The sequence below is a fragment of the Aquila chrysaetos genome, chromosome Z (genome assembly GCF_900496995.4).
Source record: "Aquila chrysaetos chrysaetos chromosome Z, bAquChr1.4, whole genome shotgun sequence".
Taxonomy (NCBI): domain Eukaryota; kingdom Metazoa; phylum Chordata; class Aves; order Accipitriformes; family Accipitridae; genus Aquila; species Aquila chrysaetos.
The window spans coordinates 85,127,511-85,147,948 of NC_044030.1; the positions used below are offsets into that span (position 1 = coordinate 85,127,511).

General features: G+C 43.8%; 1 protein-coding gene across 5 annotated transcripts in view; it reads right to left on the reverse strand.

Moving 5' to 3' along the window:
• MYO5B (myosin VB) overlaps window positions 1-20,438 on the reverse strand; it is a 171,949-nt gene that overhangs the window by 44,796 nt on the left and 106,715 nt on the right. For all 5 annotated transcript variants that reach the window (XM_030005719.2, XM_030005720.2, XM_030005718.2 and 2 more), the window contains 5 exons: window positions 17,630-17,716; window positions 8,662-8,773; window positions 7,271-7,482; window positions 4,506-4,662; window positions 1,976-2,215 (listed from right to left, as the gene is read on the reverse strand). In XM_030005719.2, the coding sequence (XP_029861579.1) occupies window positions 1,976-2,215; window positions 4,506-4,662; window positions 7,271-7,482; window positions 8,662-8,773; window positions 17,630-17,716 (808 nt within the window). The remainder of the gene's footprint in view (window positions 1-1,975; window positions 2,216-4,505; window positions 4,663-7,270; window positions 7,483-8,661; window positions 8,774-17,629; window positions 17,717-20,438) is intronic.

The following is a 20,438-nucleotide window of genomic DNA, read 5'->3' on the forward strand; positions in this document are numbered from 1 at the left end:
AAGATGCTTCAGGGAAACTATGATGCAACAAACTCACTGCTGCCAGAAAAAAATCCAGTGCACTGAAAAGGAAGTCTACTGGAATGGTGCTCATTAGCACTTCCAAAGCATCCCAGGGAAACCTGTCAGTCCTGAAATGATGGTTAAAATTAGCTCACTGGACAGACTACCAGGAGTAATACAGAGCAGCAATTCTCTCCTGCAAAAGTTACACAGAAAGCATCAAAGTAACTCCTTCAAAATGGTCTGCGTAGAGATCGAGGAAGACCAAGATGAGCTCCAGCCCATTATTTCTGCCTACTTAAAAGCTCTCCCATGCCTCCTTCCCCAAAGCAGACCTTTCTGCTGCTTTCATAATCCAAGACAGGAAAGCCCACATTAACCAAAGATTGGGGTTTTTTTATTGTTCCACTCCACACCTTTCCTAGCAGTAAGTGACAAGGAATTGAAAAAAAAATTAAATTAAAAAAAAAAATTAATACTGCTGCTCCTCTGCCAAGTCCAGCAGCCCAGCAGACCCAACGCAGACATTCACACTCACTGCACGAGTCCAGCCCAAATACATGGACCTGAAATGACTTGTCCTAATTAATTCCACCAAATACCCTCCAGATAAAGAGTCATACCAAACAGGTTTCTGATATATAAATATAGAGGAAACTTTATCCCTAAGGTTTTCTGCTCCTAAACTACTTAGATTTTGCAGATAAACTATGCAAAGCAGGCATTTTAAAATCAAACACCACGTTTGAAAGTCAGACTCTACTGCGGTACACGCTTTGCAGCCAATTAATACAGCAATGAAAGCGGCCAGCAGTAATGCAAATCCCCAGCTGTCTTGACTCTGCAGTATCTGAGCCAACACAGTCATTTCTCATCATCTTCATCGCAGGACCTCTCGTGTCATACAGGGATGGAGAGATTTAAGGCAGCAAGGAAACCATGTGTGATGTATAAGAGACCCTGACAACATCCCAAACAGAACAATAAACTGCAATTACTAACAACTGGTACTACAACTAAGTAGGTATCCTGACTTACAGAGAATGTTTCTCCTGCCTGTAAAAAGGCTGTTTAAGGACATCGGTAGATATGAATTTCCTGTTGATGTTACTGGATACAACTGGGTCCTAACTGAGCACTTCTTATACTCATCCCTGAAGTCCTTGTACAGCACTGGGAAGCAACGTAGAGGGCATTCATCAGAGTAACTTGCACACAACTTAGTATGTGGGAAAACCCTCCTCCTAAGTGTTTAATCAAACTATTATTCTGCAGCTCATTAATGACAAGTAGCAATTGATGAAGACCACTCTGTGATCAAGGAGTCACAGTAAGACCATCAAGTCAATGCACACAGGCATCTATCACTTACATCACGCCATCTCACCCCTCATCACGGCTCTTACTTCTGAACAGTTGTTACGTCCAGCAACACAAACATGCTCAGGCTACTTTGCAAAGTGAGTATTTACCTGATTTACCGTTTACCTTCTAGGTAACGTGACTCATAAGACACACGGTTCAGTACAACAAACCGCGGCAGACACTCTGCATCCTCAGTGCTTGCAAAGCAGAAAGCATAATGGAACAATCCAGCCCAAAGCCTGTTTGACATGGGGATCTCACGTGGAGATGCCTTCGGTTTTCAAGCAACAGCTTTGAAAACTGCCATTTTATCTTCCTCCTCTAAGTCCTTCCGGGCAGTTCTCACAACAATTACAACGCCGCTTTTGCAGCTTACTGAGCAAGCTCTTCAGACAGCAAGGTGGAGACCCAAGATCCATGTGCAACCGCACTTCCATGGCGGCGTCCCAGCCTTTCAAGCGTCTGGCTGGCAGAAGCAGAAGGCTGCCACCACCACGACATCCTTCCCAGACAACACAGGCAGATAAAATCCTTCCTAGGAAGGACAACAGGAGAGAGGCAAAGCAGAAACAGGACCACACTTGTCCCGGCACAGCTCAGGACATACCTGCTCATCGATCTTCCTTTGAAGCTGGACCACCTTGTTCTCCATGCCAATGTTGAGCTTCTTCAGGTGCTGTGCCGAGCGGGCCTCGATCCTCAGCGCCTTCAGCTCCTGCCTGGCCTTCATGCGCCGGTAGTAGCACTGCAGGACGATGGTGGCACCCCTGACCCGGTGGAAGCGAGTGCGGGCCAGCCAGCCACGGACGTACTTCTGGAGGATGGTGGCTTTATGCTCCGCGAGGATCTACAAAACACGGGCAGAAACGGGACAATCAAGGGAGAAAAGTCAGCCCTAAAGGTAGCAGCAGCCCTGATTTGGCTGGAACACGGCACTCGACACTTCCCAATCTGCCTTCGAAAGGGCTTCTCCTTCAAGCAGGAGTGTCCTGGTAGGGCAAGGGTGATGGCTGGAGATAGAGACTGTTATTTTGCATCCTCTGTCATAGACGGGAAGGGGTACTTCAATCCCCTCTCCTGGGGGGTTTCTCCAGTCACTGCGCTCAACCGATGCAGGCAGGACACATCCAGTCCTCTCTTAGGAACCATGCTGCTCTCTAAAAAGAGTCAAGACCTGCTTGGCCAGTGAAACGAGGGGATATGATCCTGTCTGGTGCGTAGAGAACTCGATGGGGACAAGGGACATCTGGGCTCAAGAGAGACTTCATGGACCACCTCAGAATAGTACTCAGATCCACAAGTTCCACAGCTAGTGGAATAAATAGCCATTAACGGACACAGCAACACTCAGCAATAAACTTACTGTCCCCCCCTCAGCATCAGATATAACGCATCAGAACAGGTCTGTAGATTTTTTTTTTCTGTGTTCCACCCCTGCATTATGATAATTTATACTGCAGATAAATGCTGTCCTGGTGGGATTTCTTATCGCGTGGATAACCTTCAAATAAAACTCTGGAGTCCTTTCACTACAGTCTGCAGCCAGTTCTCTTGCATGATTCAATTTCTAGAAACTTATATCTGTTTTTGTGAAACTTCTGGCAGTTTTGGATTAATCTCTCCCCCAAAATTTACAGCAATCTTTTCAGTAGGTTGCAGTTGAATTCCCTCCTCTAAAACTGAAGGCTGACATATTAGAGGTACAACCAGCATGTTGTTAATAACTTTCTTCACGTTGATCTATGCTGCAGTATTATGAGGAAAGAAATACCAGGAGAATTTAAAGATTACAAGACACTTTGCTGTTATTAGTTTGGGATAAGTTGTATCAGAAAAGGTACCATATCAGCTTCTCTTACAAATCTTTTGTTTCACCCTAAGGCTTTCTCTGCACTTGCAAATTTTAATTTAGAATGAAGGGATTATGTGAACTTAGGATGCAGTACCAGTTACTCTGAAATGAGTTTTGTATGTCTCCAGCCTTGGCGCTCTTACAGATAAAGTTGGGGATGCCCAAAGAGCTAGAAGAAATCCTACTGCATTGCCTCAGGGACCTATTCCAGCCTTACAGCAAAGTCTTGGTGGGCACTGGGCATGCCCTCACCCCATGGAGCTTCACCTGCAGCCCTGCATCTGTTGCTGAGCGTGCTCCTGAACCGACACCTATATGCAACACCTATATCCAGGTGCTCCAGAGATTAAGGATGTTCAGATTTGAGAGGCCTGACCTTCAGCCAACTTCTACACCCTGTTAAGATTTTGGGTTGCCTTGAATCTCAGAGTTTAAATGCTGGACCAGCTGCCTCCCCTGCAGAGGCTTCCGCTTTAAAAAAATAGATGCTGAAAAAGCAGTGGCAGCACAAATTCCTGATCACCAGCATCCAGCTGCTCTGTTTCAGAGGACATCCCTGATCTCTCTAGTGCGTCACCAGGTGCCCAGGTAACCTCCATCATCTCCAGGAGCAGGCTCTCCTCTCCTGGCTCATCATGCCTCTGACTTCTTTGAGTATCCTGGTGACCACAATTAGGCATAAATTTAGGTGACTACCAAAGGAAGGCTGGATGCGAGGAGTGGACAGAAGATTCCCTAAAGCTGTTCTCAGTTTCCTGACAGACGATTTCTCACTGTATCACTTGCTGTAATCAAACCTTTGCTTCCTTGCTTTCAGCTCCTGGTTTAACAGAGAAAGCTAATGGAGAGAACTAATTAAAAAGGGATTTATATCAATAAATGACTTGATGTTTTCCATGACAGACCTTACTGTTCTTCCTACCATACTGGAAACAGCACTTGCAGCACAGCTCAGACACAAATTCGGTTTGCCAGGGAGGTTTTTGCAGAGTATGGGTTAGATCAAATGACATTTCCAGATTTCCACAGTGCCTTCCGGCATCTGAATGACTAACTTCATTTAGCTGCTCCACTGGGGTGCTGCTGCCAAAATCATTTTTGCTTGTACAGCTTTAAATGGCAATGCTCGCCATCAGCGTGTGCTCTCCAGAAACGCCAGTGGCTGTCGGCTTTGTAAAACATCAAAATGGCCACAATAAATACAGCACCATGCTATGCCAGCAGAGGTAAACATAAAGGCTCTTGCCATTCTTTTCTAATGCAAAGAGACTCCGTGGAGTCATACCTTGCGATAAATCCTCCTGACAAACATGCCCCGAGCAAAAGCCTGAATGGTGATGGTTGCGTTGCGGACCCTCTGGAAAGCTCGGAGAATCCGCAGCATTCGGTACTGCTTCTGGAAGATGATGGCAGCTCTCGTCCTCCTCAGGTGCTCAGCAAGTCTGCAAAGCACAGGAAAAAGGTTAGCAGTAAAACTAAACTTCCCTTCTTTCTGTCGTAATAAGTTTTAAACTGGACAAGAGAGAAAAATCTTTTGTCCAAAAGGAGCTTGATGGTATTCAAGAAAGACCATCCCAGCAGTAGGGCTAAGAAAAGAGCAGCTGATAGCATGCCTCCATTAGAATAATGGGAACACGTATGCAATCAGACAGCATCCACAGCACCTGAGAGCACTGGAACAAGAAATCAACACACCTCATTACTCCTAAACAGCACGAAAAAACAGTATTTTCCAGCTTTTCCTTTGGTTTGGACTCTCTGCCTTACGTACTTGAGCCAATCAACATCCAGGTTGGCTCCATCACTTCCCTAACTATAAAAAGCAAGTGTCACAGGGGGTATCTACCGACTCAGTGAAAATGGCAGCAAATTGATTTGACATTTAAACCAGTGTGCAGTGGTTTGGCAACATTCATGAGCAGAGCCCCAAGCAATTCAGAGAGTAAATTATGAGGGACATGGTCAACTCTGTGCCATGTTGCTCCCACTCTCCAGCTGAATTCATGTTCAATTTGCTGTTACACAGGTTAATAAATGCCCATAAAACCGCCATTTAATTTGATAATTAGCTTGTTTTGCTGAATTCATGATGCATTTATTGCTCTCAGCATGAAGCATTATACAGATATTTGATCCACTTCTTTATTTTGTAAAAAGCATATCAAAACTGTAAAAGCCATATCAGATTGGCTCATATATTCTCTTCATCAAGGATGATGGTTTCTCATTAGGACCCACTGAACCAGAGCTTATTAAAGAGGACAAGGGATGGTCTGTTTCCAAAAAGAGGAGCAAGCAGTTATTCAGATGACATCCATCCCTATGAAACCTGCATGAAGAGGTGAAAATCATGTTGAAGAAACAGTGCAGCAGGTAGTTTCTGCATATCTGCTTCCAGCCTCTCTTTTAGCTCACACCCCATCACTTCAACATCACCAGGGATTCCTCCTCCCCTCCTTAGAGGGATGGTTGGCTGATGCAAAGTGAAATATAGAGTCCAAGTCTGTAGGTGTGCATGGAGAGCCCATCAGAGAGGCTAAAGTTAATCACCGACTCTCCCTTTTTCTTAACCTTCCTCTTATTGCTCAGGTCTCATTTGCCTTGTCTTCAAGTGAGCTGCAAGACTGCCAAGAGGGACCTGCAGCCACGAGCCTAGAGAAATACATGGACTTCTGAGGACAAGAAAAATCTGTGCTCAGTTTTAATTAAAAGTCACCAAAATGCCCAGCTTTGCTTATTTGAGACCTTCTATGACGCCAATCCCTTTCACAAGCACAAGTAATACCACAAATGCAGTGAGCATCTCTGACGTTCTTCCAAAATACAGTATGATTTAGATGAAATCCTTGGAAGGAACATGGAAGTTCTTTGCCTTTAGTTGCTTCAATAATTGATAGAAGTCAACATTCATCCAGCAATCAGGATTGAAGAAGTGACTGTGCAGAAGCCTCGTACCATACAGGCGGCACCTCATGTTGCCCAAGTGCAAGCAGAGTTAATTGGGCTGCAGATTAGGTAGCAGCACTTCTGATGGGCAGATGCTAACTCAGAGCCAGGGAGAACGCTGCTGCTCAAAACCAAACAACGTAGCTAACACACTACAGCTTCTCTAAGCGGAAAACAAGAAGGGAAACAAAGCTGAAAGGACCCAAATCTACTCCTTGTTCCTATCTGCCAAGTGCCCGAAGCCACCTTGGCTAGATGCAGGAGAATGGCAGTGTTTGACCTGAATAAGAGGCACAAGATGCAAGGTGACCTGTGTGTTGGGATGCTGTTACGTTGCTTTACTGCTCCCTCACACCCACCTCACACCCGCTACCAGCAGCCTACTCTCCAGTGCAGCATATCTACAGAAATCCCAGCAAGCCACCGACATGAGGTAGCTTGAGGTTCCTGCACACAGAGAGTTAATTGAACTCTATTATTTAGTACTGTAAATAGCCCCATTGCCAGTGATTTGGAGTGATTTTTCTCATTACAAAAGGATACAGCAAATCAATTCTGAGAACTCCCCTCGGATACCAAGGAGGCACAAACCTGGTCCCTGCAGAAGAGGAGCGCATACCAACTAGCAAAGTGCTCACTGGCTGATCTAAATGCCCTTTGCCAGAGGTAGTCAGAGAAAAGTATTAGTTCTGTGAAACACTTCCACTTAAGTATCTCAGAGTACTTTAGTCAGCTGATTACAGCCTAGCTGCCTATGCTATAGCCCTGGCTCAGCACCTAGAAATTAAATCAATATAGATATGAAATCAAACTGAGAAAGAATTTTCATCTCTTGCCCCCAAATAAAGCTGGAGGGAGGGGCCAGGAATGAGTCCTTACTTCAGCACAGAAACTTTCACCATGGTACCTACGTCCACAATATGGGTCTTGTTTTCATGGGGCTGAAAGGCAACACCCCGTGCAGAGCATTTTCAATGTTTCTCATATGAAACCCCCAAGTTTAAGGCCTACAAGATGGAACTGACTCAGAATACAAGTGCCCAGAAGTGGTTTTCCACTTGACCTCCCAGCTAGCCCTTTCTCGGAGGGCTTCCTAGCACCCACCTCCGGGCCAGGTGCCCACGCGTGTAGCGCTGGATGACCATTGCAGCTTGTCTCAGCCTTTTGTACTTGACCCTCTGCAGCCAGCCCCGCACCGTCTTCTGAATCATGATTGTGGCAGCTCTGAACTTATCTGCTCGCAGTTTCTCCAGATATGCCACCTGGCCTGCACGGAAAAAGATCTTGGTACGTCCAAACTGGAACTTGTCTGGATCCTTTTCAAAAGCATAAAGGAAACTAAATTTAATTAAGGCAAACATATTTTTTTTTTCAGTCTATGTTGCTCAGTAGATATAGATTAAAAAACCCACTTCGAATCGAATTTATCAGCTTAGCTCGCATCTCTTCTTAATTGGGTGATGAAGATATTAGACTCCAAACTACTTGAGCTTCTATATACCCATTGAGAAATGCAGCACTCTGATTCAGTCTTAAGTTCCATATATTTACACAAATTTTGAGTGTTTTTTAGTTTGGGGGGGGGGGGGGGGAATTTTTTTTTTTTTTTTTTTTCCTTTAAAGTTAAATAGAGCAATGCAATGCCAGAAGACTTCAAGAAAAGATTTTTCTTGAAAAGATTAAGGCTTACATCTGCAAAGTCATACATGCACTGCAAATGGCTCTGCAGCCAAGGGAAACATTTGGTGCGTAAGGAGAACGGCTTTTGCAGAAAGGAACCCAACTGAGTAAGTTCCTCAAAATCCCATGAGGAAAACAGATCAAAAATTAAAAACTGGCTAAGGTGCTGTGCGCATTCTGGGCTGCTCAATAGCAAGAAACCTTTGCATGCACATTTTCAATTTAAAAATAATGCACATGAGTGAGTAGTAAGGTTTTGGTGAGGAGAAGTGGCAAAGACTTCTTGTTTGCTTACGGGGAAAAAAGTCCCAATCTACGGGATGTTTTTTCTACGTATTAGTTGCTATTAAAAGTCTCCCACACATCAAGATAGGGCATTTATTGCATTTTTCTCTACTCATTTGTGCAAAGAGACATTTAATGATTGACTAAAGTTCACGGTGTTGACAAAAGCTGGACCTCTAAAACGTGCTCCAGCTACAGCTAGCCTAAACCAGAAGGAGGGGTTGGAGGGATGAATTTTCTAAATGTGTCTGGTTGTTCATGTACAGCCAGTGATCGCAAACTCTGGACTTCACCAGCACTGAAATGGTACGTTCAGCTTGACTGCAATCATGAGATCCCACGTCACGCTTGCTCTCACTACCTTCTTGTGAGACTATCTCATTTTGGAAAAAGCCCCAGGGTGACTAGGCTGAAGAAGCACCTGCATGAGCAGCAGGTGAAGTAGGAGCAGGAAGAGCAATTCCAATCATATCAAAGCCACGAGCTTCTGTGCTGTAAAAATCATTGCCAAAGATTTGGTCCCAGCTCACCTTAATGAGGTCTTCCAACAGGGTCTGACAGATCTGCTTCTTGTCATTCTTGGAAAGGTCTCTCTTTTTCATAAGAACACGATACCTATTGAAAAAGTCATGGTAGGACCATCTGAAAGCAAAGTATACACAGGATTAGTCTGCATGCTAGGCATTATTTCCTTAACATAAAGCCTTTGGAGTCACAGACAAGTCAAAATATGAAACTCTGGTATACCAATCAAAGCCACCTGAAAGAAATTAGGACACACTAAACCTGACCCTCACTCTCAGCTCTCCCCTGCCACTGAACACCCTTATCAGTGCATTTCTAGCCTGTAACAAAGACCATGGATCACCTTGTTTTCACTTCTCCTGAAATGTTTCTCAAGCTACTGCATTTTACCAGTCAAATACAACAACACTGTTCCCTTCAGAAAGGATATGTTAATTTTGAAGGGATCGTGGATCTCGCGATTTGGCCAAAAATTTAAAAAGCAATCTTGATGACAGAAAATGAATCAAATAGAAATTTTTCCTTATTTTGCTTTTCCAAACTCTGTTGAATATTAATTTCAATCAATTAATTCACGAATCAGTCCACGTTGAGGTCCATGGCCAAGACCCTTAAAACAAACACAAATTCTTTGGACTCTGGAAAGACAAAGCAGCCACTTGGAAGGTGCCTCACTGTCACCAGCAGTGAAGTTCCCAAACATGGAACACTAACTGAAGGAATTAGAGCATTGTAGCTTACTGATAGGAAATATGATATCCTGCCACAGCTGTTAGATGTAGAGTCTGCAGACTGGATCCTGAAATTGGTACAGCATCTGCCAAGTTTCAGCCTTCTCCAAATTAACACAGTGAGTTATGGACCCCTCAAAACCTGAGTTTTTAATTAAAACACTAGGCATTTCCAGCAATGTCAAGTACAGCCATCGTTATTTCAAAAAAATATGCATAACAAATGTCAAAAGAAGATGGGAGAGAATTGTAGAGATTTTGATTTCTGCCCTCACTCAACAAAACCATCTGTGAGCCTGATCCTCACCCACATGGATGTTCTGGCAGCCAAGATGAGAACATGCTGTGTAAAGAGCAGCCACACAGAAACATCTCCTCCTCCACCCAGCAGCCCCGTGCATGCCTTTATTCTTGTGTTCTTACACCCAATTCTTCCTGTTTTTCCCCTTCCAGACATTAAGAGAGGGGGGAAGAACGGCAAAATAAATCACAAAGGGCCAGAGCGATGCTTGCGACGGGTCCTTACACTTGGCCAGTTTGCAGTGGTGGGGCTGGGTGAGACGTCATACCATGTGAGCACCTCCCATGTTCAAGACTGCAGTCTCTATAAAATACTACATCTCTCATGAAACTTCTTGAAGGCTGGAAGCTGGGATATTCGGTAAGATAAGCATACCAGAAATATAGTGCATATTTCAAAATACACGACCAATGGTTTCACATCAATCCAGAAAACGCAGCAGGGGAAGAAAGCCAGTTTGATTAAAAGCAATACTCTAATAAGAAGAGCACAGTAGAAGAAAATGTTTACAGTGAGAACGAAGGAAGAAAAAGAAAGAAAAAAAAGAAAAAGACAGATTGCTAAGGATTGGCAAGTACCACACAATTCCTGCATGGACACATTGCACCCAGAACACATTTTGCAAAGAATATGGGAATGGCAAAAACTAGTGAGAGTCCTTAGCATTGTTCCTGAAGCAAAAGGTACGAGTGAGAGCTCCTGAAGACAGCAGCAAGAAGGGAGTTGTGATGAGAGGGTTTCCCATGCTCATATTGCTCTGAGCAGCTCTGGAGCAGCCAGATTTAGCGAACATTTCATCCCTGCCTACATGGGCTAGCCCTGGGGCCAGACAGCCAAGGCTATCCACCCTCAAATAACCAAAAGTACTAGATTATCACTTAAAACAACAACAACAAAAAGACAAGATACCTGCTATGGGGAGCTCTCTCTGGGGTGAGGTAGAGCAAAACTGAACGCAAAGACTATGCAGGACTACAGGCTTGTGTCATGTAGGGCTTAAGTGTAAACTTGCTTTCTCTTTGCTTTCTAAATGCCTTCATTTTATAGTTACATTTCCCATTTTGTACCTGCACCTTAATCCTTTTGCTCTGTGCACATAAAACCCGTTTTCATTTTAAGCACGTCTGAGGCTTTACGCAGTTCCAAATCAAACCCGAGAGCAGAAGCAGAGCACACAGTGCCCGAGGCACGCAGCCAAGCGTGCGATGCTGGAGACCTCCTGGGAGAGAAAAAGAGGAGGGAGTATTCCCATTAACCTGCCAGAGTCAGTTTAGGGGCTGATGTTATTAACTGCTGCTATTCGGAGGAAGAAATCATCCTGCAGGTGCCACCCAGGCTCCTCTGGCAAAGAGCAGATGGTGAAGAGGCAACACGCCTAACTGAGGGCATGGGTCCAAGCTGGGCAGAAAGCAGCAAAATCCATCATCTTCCTGCACCAAGACAGAGATGGAGATGCCACAGCTGCTTTCAAACAAGTCAGATACCTGCAGAAAACCCTTAAAAATAGATCGTAAGTCACTACATAGAGGGTCTTTCTTCAGAGGCTGTCGTTCTCATTTCACAAGGTGGTAAAAACTGATATTCCACTTGTTTCCGTTCAAGTCCTTCTTTAATATAAATAATATAACTCACTTTTTAGGAGTACGTCTCACATGTGATAGTGGAAGTGGCAGGGAATACGCTCCCTGATTGCTGTCGGGGTGTTTTGCTGGGCTAGTGGCATCCGTAGGTGTCTATCCACATCTCCCAGAGGTTCACAGCCAAATGCTGCACCTTCACGGCACAGCACCACTTCACCCTTGCTGCAGCGAGGCCACCCTCACCATCCTCGCCGATTTAGCAGGAAACGACAGTCCTGAGATCACACTCCTTGTATTGTTGTCCGCAGAATATCAAGACAAAAGCTCTGCCACGCTGGGGCTCAGTTGCTCCATCGGGAGTTTCACCGGAATATTTGCAATCCCAGTTCACAAGCAAAAGCAGGCTGCGGGGTTTCATAGGTGTTGTTACAGGATCCCCCCCGCCCCGAAAAAGGAACAATTAAAGCACTCAGGTGTAATGTAACATGCCTGTTAAACCATTTCAGGTTCAAAGCAGTATAAAATTACCTTATAACTATGTGCTCCGAGAGAAACAAACATGATATCCCCCAACCCTACAGGGGAGATCTCTCCAGTGCAGAAATACTGAAGCTCAATGCTCTGTTGCACACACACTTTTTATTCTTCTGCACACATACTTTTTTTTTTTTTAGGTTCAACATCTGCATCTTCAACAGAGAAAAGGAAGAAAGAGGAAACTTATTTCCCTCCTGCTAGACGACAAAGCAATTCCCAGCATGAGACAAAAGATGTGCCATGTTACCCTACAGCTTAGAAGGTCAGGAGAGATTATGGAAAGGTTATACCTCAGTTCAACTTCTTGACAGGTATTAAATTAAAAGCAGATCTCAGGTTTTCAGGATGCTGCCAAACAACACACAGCCCATGCACACCTCATTGCTAGGAGCTGGAAACCACCGAGGGCTGCTAAATAAAGACAATTCCTTATAATTATCAAGTTATAAGATCCAGACAGGTGGTGTAGGCAAAGAGCTGTAACCAGGAGGATTTTTGTACCTGCACAACTGAGAAAGAGGTAGAAGGAGGCATGAAGGACTGGACAGATACTACTCAAACTTTCCCAGGGGAAAAAAAAAAAAAAAATCTCAGGGCTGAGATCAAGCACAAGCAGCCCCAAACATCGAAATTCTGCTTTGAAGTCAGCACAGGTCACTAGAAGGAAGAGGCAATAAAAGAAATGGAAGGACACAAGAAAATAACTTATGCCTGTGAAGAAAAACCTCCTTGGGCTAGAGCAGCAAGGAGGATGCTCAAGGGCTTGGCCAGGAGCAGGAGACTTGGTCAACCCAGCAATTTCTTTGTCACGTACAGGAATTAGAGGGAATAAGCCATAACACATGCTACAAATTAGGCCTTTTTATCTGCAGTTTAAAGAATAAGATTTGGATGCTTTACAGAAAACTACAAGCGGGTGCAAGCAAAGGGGCTGCTCCTGCCCAAAATTGCAGGGCTACGAACCCGAGAGCAGCCCTCGTGCTTCAGAACCAACTGGATTTATTACAACCTCGCAATTAAAGGGAGGGCTCGGGGAAGAAACTGGGGGTGAAGTTCTGACTCCTCAGAAAGCCTCTGAAAAGCATCTCTCCAAGCAGTCAGCAACTGCCCAAAATACCTCCAGCCTATTGTTTTAGGGCGATTACAGCGATGTTATTTCAGTGGCACTGAATGAAGAGCTGAAAGGAGTAGAATAAGAGCTTGAAGCTTTTATGACTTAACCATAATACAGTTTCTTTCAGTGGCCTAAAATAACTGAATGCAAAATCTTTCCATTAAGGGTAAATAAATTCATCACCCCCCATCACCCAAGACCATCCCAGTGACCATCTGCTCAGCAAACCCGGCTTCATATATGAAATCCTGCCAGCACCACGTGGTACCTTCCCCTGAAGGGATCGATATTTTAAGCAGTAAGGAGGTGGACTATATCGATCTTTCTATAGGAGCTGAAGCCTCTTTAGGGGCATGCAGGTTGAACATTTGAGTCAAGATTTGACATGAAATTATTTTAGAAACTGCGGTTCAGGGAAAAAATTTCTCTTGCCTTGTTTACTGCAGCAGAACAGATTTGCCTTTCAATTAGCTCTAAAACATGCAGGCTGGCGTGGCCTGAAATTATCTGGAATATATTCAAAGAGCAGAATGAGGGGAAAAAAAACCTCTATTTACATATTACACCTTTGTTGGGAGTAGGGGGAGTAGGCAAACAGAACTGCTGGCAGCCAAAGTCATTTATAGGTTTTGTTTCCCTGAAATGACTGCAAGACAGCTAAAGGCACATTACCAAAAAAAAAAAAAAAAAAAAAAAATTTATATCCAAGGATGCCCACGATACATTTCAATTATGAATGTTTAATGTTTATAGAGTTTAGCAGCTGTGATTTCATACTGAATTGATACAAAGATGCTGCATCTGACAGTCAGCTCCAGCAACCAGAGGAAGCAGCCAAATGCCAAGAATACTTAAACAATAAATTTCATATGTAACAACTACAATAAGAGTATTTTAGAGAAACTGCAATGACAATGTTATTCAGAGTGATGGCACAGTGGGAGACCACTGCCATTTTACCACTGACTGGAAACCACCAGAACCAGCAAGAAAAAAACCATAGTTTCAACAAAATGCAAGTTAAAAACTTGTTTTAAAGAGTATTTTGTTATTAATGGAGATCTGCACCAATTAATTCTTTACAGACTGATCTTTATGCAGCCAGTTTCTATAAAGAAGATGAATGGTTTTATAGTACAGAGCCTTCTTCCATGCTTTACCCATGGAAGTTGATGATAGATTTACTATCCACTCATCTAAGACAGTCCATTCATCACAGCCATTTATGTACATGTTAACAAATGCATTTCTTAACCGCTGCGTAACATTTCAAACCAAATGATATATTTTCAATTTACTTGAGATAGCTACAGAGTGCAGCCTACCATGGAAATGATAAAATAAAGCCAGGTGTACCCAAAGTGGGGAGCACGAGGCTTCATCTTTCAGTGGGAATATATCATGACTTACAAGGGTTGAAGAACACTGAAAATTATATTAAAACTGTTTTTTCCTTAAAGGAACCAGGTAAAAAAAAACCACCAAACTATCAAAGCCTCAAAACATTCAATTCTTCAACCCATAAAGCGATGGAAAAGCATGAAATAATGGCAGGAGGTGGCTTTATCCAGAGATCTCTAACCCAAAGCCACACCACTCTCAGAAGTTACTCTTTTGACAGTATGCTGGAAAATATTCACATGTAAATACTACAGGATGAAAATAAACATTTTCTCCTGTTTCTGTAATAAAACTTCTCTTGAGATAAAACATTTTGAAAATTCCCTGTTGCTCTAAAGCTAAATTGCATAGAGCCAAGTGAAGCAAAACTCACAAAGATCAAGTTTTCCATTATTATTTTAAGTGGTTTAAATGTATAGCCTTCACACAGGGTTTAAGTTTAAAGCAATGACCCTCCTTTTTGGTTTTATCCTTAATCAACCATTATAATCCAACTTGTCTCAAAATATAAGGAAATACAGAGGAATAATCAATGCTTGCCGTGATGAAAACCGAGACAGATCGTATGGATGTAAATATGCAGAAAGAACTGAAACATCTATTACATTTCCCACAAAATAAGATCCTGTGGAAGCAGCTTTTGCCAAGCTGGTTTATAAAGCCAATTCAAATATACAGATTATGAATAATCTTTCAGTGATGTTGCCCAACTCCTGGGTCTGGATTTTGAAGACTAGAATTTTATGACCAAGGAGGGCGAAGAACTACCAGAAGTCAAAGTGAGTATCTTATTTAGCACAGAGCTGTTCATGTATATAATTATCTTCCAGAAACATTAAAATAAACAAAAATCTGTCCTTGAAGCATCCCAAACTGGAGAAGGTCACCCTGAAAGGCTGAAGTAGCTATTTGCACCCTTTTTTTCCCCTGGAGGAAGAACAAAAGCTGACAAGTTGCAGTGATGGAAGAGTTCTGTATTCTTAGTATCCTGGGAAAAAAACAGGACGTCATAACCAAAAGCACGCAAGCAGAGCCAAAAGCATCCCTTTTGAGTTTTTCAGGATGGAGTGGTCTTTGCACCAGTCAATTATTTGCCATAAATAGATCTTGGCTCGTCTCCAGGTGCTGCAGCGGTTTCTCCCCTCCCCAGTTACTAATTATACATCTATTTTAGTGCTATAGGGTCTAAACTGCAGAGTTAAGTGAGCAGAGATGGGAAAATGCTACAGGTTGTTAGGAAAATTATGAATGGAGAGGAACAGGGTATCCCTGCAGCTATGCTAACACCAGTAGCAAAACCCATGGACAACCCTCAACTCAGAGCTCCCCAAACTTCCCCTGGGACCCACAACCGCAGAGGCCAGGAGCCCCCATTGCACTGGGGAGCATGACCACTTGCTTAAGGAGCATAAAACTGCCTTTCTGTGGCCTTTTCCAAATGAAACCACAGCTGTTTCACTGCTTTAGGGCTTTAGAGGACAGACAGATGGATTTGACCCTGTGGCTACTTTAACAAAGATAATAAAAGACCTGACCCGTGGGCTGGTTTTTCATTTCCCTCCACGCCTTAGAGATCATGTAATTTAGGAGCAACTTTTTATTAGTTACTTCCTTGAAGACTTCAGAGATGGGAGCCAAAGGTGGTGCTGTGTGGAGGACCTTGGCTGGACCGAGGGGCCTGGGGAGGATATTGACCTTGACAAGATTGCAGTGTTCCCGTGAGAGAACAAGAAAGGATGAGAAGAATGCCTGGGAAACTAAGTTTAAGGAATGTGTTGACCATTTGCAGTTGTGATAAGGAACCTGAAAAAGCCACCCAATGAGGGGTGAGAAAAACAACTTCTGACAACTTTCTGACCAATAAGGGACAGACATATGTACAAGGTAACAAGTATAATAGGTATAAATTTGCTGACTTGTAGTAATAAAAAAACCCCTCTTTGCTTGTACTATAAGAATGCGTACTTGTCGTTTGTCCGTCTCGACCATGACAGTGCTGGGTCTTCTAACAGGGCCAGACCCCCAACATGAGGACCCAAATCTCCATGCACCTCTACCACCCTCCCACGCTGGCAGAGGAGAGAGAGAAACTGGTTTCCATGAAACTTTTCTTCTTTTTCTTTTTTTCCTTCTGAAGTAGTTGAGCTCAGCTCAGCTGGCCAGGGAGATCCCATCACCAGTTTTTGCCTGTCCATGGAGGTCACTGGCCAAGAGAGGTTAAGTGGAGCAGAACCACCTCACATCATCACGCAGAAGCTGCCATCGTCAGAGGCTGTTTGCAGCTTTGCAGATGATGAGAGTAACTGGTAAGGCAGCACACTCCTCCCCAAAAACCGGGACAGGGAGTTTCTCATGGTGTTCAGCATCACGCTTAGCCGACTCTTTACTGCGTGTATTTATAACTCCTTTGTTCCATATAAAAAGGCTGATGGCTATGCTGACATTAACACAAAGCTGCTTGGCACTAGAACGCAATTGATGCATTTTTAGAATTATTTGCCCTTGCCATCTTCAGGGCTTATTTATAGTTTATGTTTTCTGATTTATTAGGCCCTAAAAACCTCTTTTGAATTTTGTATCACAATTAGCAAGAACCACACCACCCATAGCCTTTCCTTTTTAAGATGTAAGCGTTTGAAGCCTAGTATGCTTTGGATGTGCAGTGTGAAAGTCTGCAATAATATTTTACAACTCTTATTTTCTTTCTCTGCAAGTATAACCAAAAAATTTTTGGCCAAAATGACTATTGCAGCAGGTGTCTGAAGCCAGAAGAAAAAAAAAAGAAAAAAAGGAAGGCAAACTGTACAGTGCAAGGAGCTTTTGTATGGGGAGCTTCAGGGAAGAAGTCCTCTAGGGCAACGCTTGCTCCCAGGCAAGCTGGATGCAGAGGATATAGAGACATTATCTTGTTACTGGCTGTCCACCTTCGTGTGGGATCAAAGCTGGATTCCTTTCTCTGTCATGCACCAGCATGTTCAGAGATTTCATCACATCAAATTACTTCTCAGGACCAAACCGAAAGGACCAGCTGAAACATGACACAACACACCCTCTGGCAGCCTCACTTTGCACCTCATCACTTGATAACGAATCTCTTCAATTTGAGGAACCCAGGACCTAATGGGAGTTTTGCAAAATGAAAAAAATATAAAAAGGGGAAAATCTATCCTGGATGTAAACCAGCCTAAATAAACCCTGTTTGTCCTGAAAACACTAGTGTTTTCTTCTCCCTCCCTCGCCCCAGATGATGAACTTGCCGAATAAAGCACACCAGCAGCACAACACCACACCTAATTCCCAGCACGGTACCTGGACGGGAAGCCAGCTGCACTGATGCGGATGGTCTCCAGCACTCCACAAGCTCTCAGCTGCTGTACCGCTCTCTTCGGATCAAATCTGCAATTATATTTAAGATCGAGATTAACACAGTGAGGAGGAACCCACATCAATCTAAAGCATCCATGAGAACATTTATGTTGGCATCCTCTGCAGTATCTCTAATTTTGACCCTGCCGATACACACAGTGCATGTTAGGGAATTCAGTCCTTTATACCCACATCAGTACACTATGCTGCAAGAAAAACGTACTATTGCCTGAAACAACTTGATACTGACTCTTTTGGGGATAGGAATTAGCTTCTGATTTGTGGAAAAAAGCTCTGCTCGCATCATTAGTACAGGGGCTGAAGAAACCCTTACATCCATGGATAGCTTTTGTCCATACCCATTCCCTCACAAACTTCAGTATAACCACAAATCCCATGCCTTGCTTTGGGAACAGCTTGCACAAATGTCACACGTTTTCTCTCTGTGTCACAAGACGTTGTGCTTTTCAAGTGCAATGGACCTTGCTATTGCCCTACTATCAATGCCAAGTGGTACTCTTGGGACAAGATGACAATCTGCTGCAATTACTCTCCATAGCCATAATCTATCCAGCTACGTAAAGCAACACAATTACAATAAAGCAGGGAACAGGCTACCCCACCACAAGCTGCCTGATGAACCAGACAGTATTACTTTTGCAGCTATAAGGGCAACAACGAATTCGATTTCTTTCTGGAACTACAACAGCAAAATACATCTGATATATTCAATTCCATACCAAAACCGAGTAATTAACAGGTCCCACAGGTTTGCAGACTGTTAAGTTTACCAAGAACAGTGGTGCTCATGGTCCAGACTAAAGGCCTTTGGTAGGCATCATGTGGAAATTCAAGGTAGCTCTGCTCTCAGCTGTCTGCCCTCCTCTTCTTAGCTGGCATTACCCTTTACCATTGGCACCTCATTTCCATCAGCAATTTGTATCGAAAAACTTTATGCCCACTTCCAGCTGAATACTTGGGCCATGCTCTCTCTGGTTCCTGGCATGAACCCGCTTTCAGATCGGTCTATCTTTGCACAGAGTGCAGGTACCAGCGTCCCCCATCATTTTTCCCTCCCTCCTTCCACCTCGACATCAAACGCACAAAGAGGTCCCAGCTCTCCAGCTCAAGATGTTGGACCCTGGAAGAGGTCACTGGATCAAGCTTGGATTCATAAGATGTAGATGTCCATAGCTGTCTTAGGTTTCCAGAACAAGGGTGAGGAACTGAAGTTTCTCAGGTACCTGCTTGTCCCTTCCTGGAAGCCCAAAGTATTTATACCTGCAGGTCAAGATTGCATGACTAATTCTGCCCGGCCTCTGCTGTGCAAAAGCAGCGTAATAAATAGTCCCCTGCTACTTTGTGCATTTTTAAATTCCCTGGACCTGTCAAGTCCACAGCAAGTTATTCGCTACAACACCGCAAACGCGATGCAGGGTGGAAAAATCAGTCTTGGCTGTCACTCGCTTCAATGAAGAATCCACAAGGGTACAATTTCCATAACAATAAATAATAAACAGAACTGGTAGATGGACAGGGAAACCTTCAGTCCTGGAAGATCCCAGGGCAATCTACATCGTACACGAGGGGAACCTTCTGCAACACGGCCAAGCCCTGCTCAGTGGGGGTGAAAAGCAGTAACCAGAGCGGCTGCAGTCATTTATCAGCATGGAAAGCCAGCACCCTTTCTAGCAACAGCTCCAGCTACGGACTGAGGCTGAAATAAAGAGCTTAAAAGTGGGACAACACACATTATTATGAACTCCTTTTCCTTGCCATGGCAGGTAGAGGCGCCTCGCGGGTTGCTTTTGGCCTGGAAACCCAAGTAAGAGATCACAAACTCTGCCTGAAACAGAATTTGGAAGGAAAATTGTCAAAAGGTACAAGCTGAAATCAGGCATTGCCCTCACACCTCTCTCTTTGCGGTCTTCTCCACGAGGGTTCAACTTCAGACACAGCCTGCAGTCAGCTGCAGCAAGTATCACTGTGTGGTGCCAACGTTTCCTCCAGGCTGGAAGTCTGACACCCCTCACCTCGAAGATGTAAAGTCTCTAGTCCAATCTCCTATGTTCAAAAGCTGGGGCAGGTATGGGGGCAGACCCATAGCTCAGGGCTTTATCCAGTCAAGGGCTGAAAACATCCAAAGATGGAGGTTGCACAACCTCTCTGGGCAGCCTGATCCACTGACAGACTGTCCTCATGGAGGAAAAAAAAAAAAAAACCAAAAAACTAAAAACATGTTTCCTTATCTCCAGTCTGAATCTTTCACGTCAATTTGTGGCCATTGACTCCTGTCCTCCCACCACACACCGCTGTGAAGAGCATGGCTTTGTCCTCTTGGTAGCTCTTGTAAGTACAAGAAGACTGCTGTTAGGTCCCTTCTCCTCTCCAGGCTAAACATCTCATTTTAGCAAAAACGTAACGTTCTTGTGAGCTGAAAAATGTTGTGGTTTAGGAAGAGAAAAAGGTCTGTGTTTTTTCACTGAACAACGAACATAACACCAAGTGTTCTGCATGCTACAAGACACCACTTCAACTTTAAGTCAGAGCGCTGCCGCTGATGTTTCTTTTCACTAAAGCCTCCTGGCACTATGTGTTTTTCAGCACAAGTGCCTCTGAAATGCAGATTCCTTTACAGCCATCTCAGTATTCTCCAGACCCAAGTTTTGCATATAAGCAAATAGACTTTATTTGAGCCACACTAAGGATACAGATTCCTCAAGCTGGTGGCAGCTAGATCAACATTGACCAA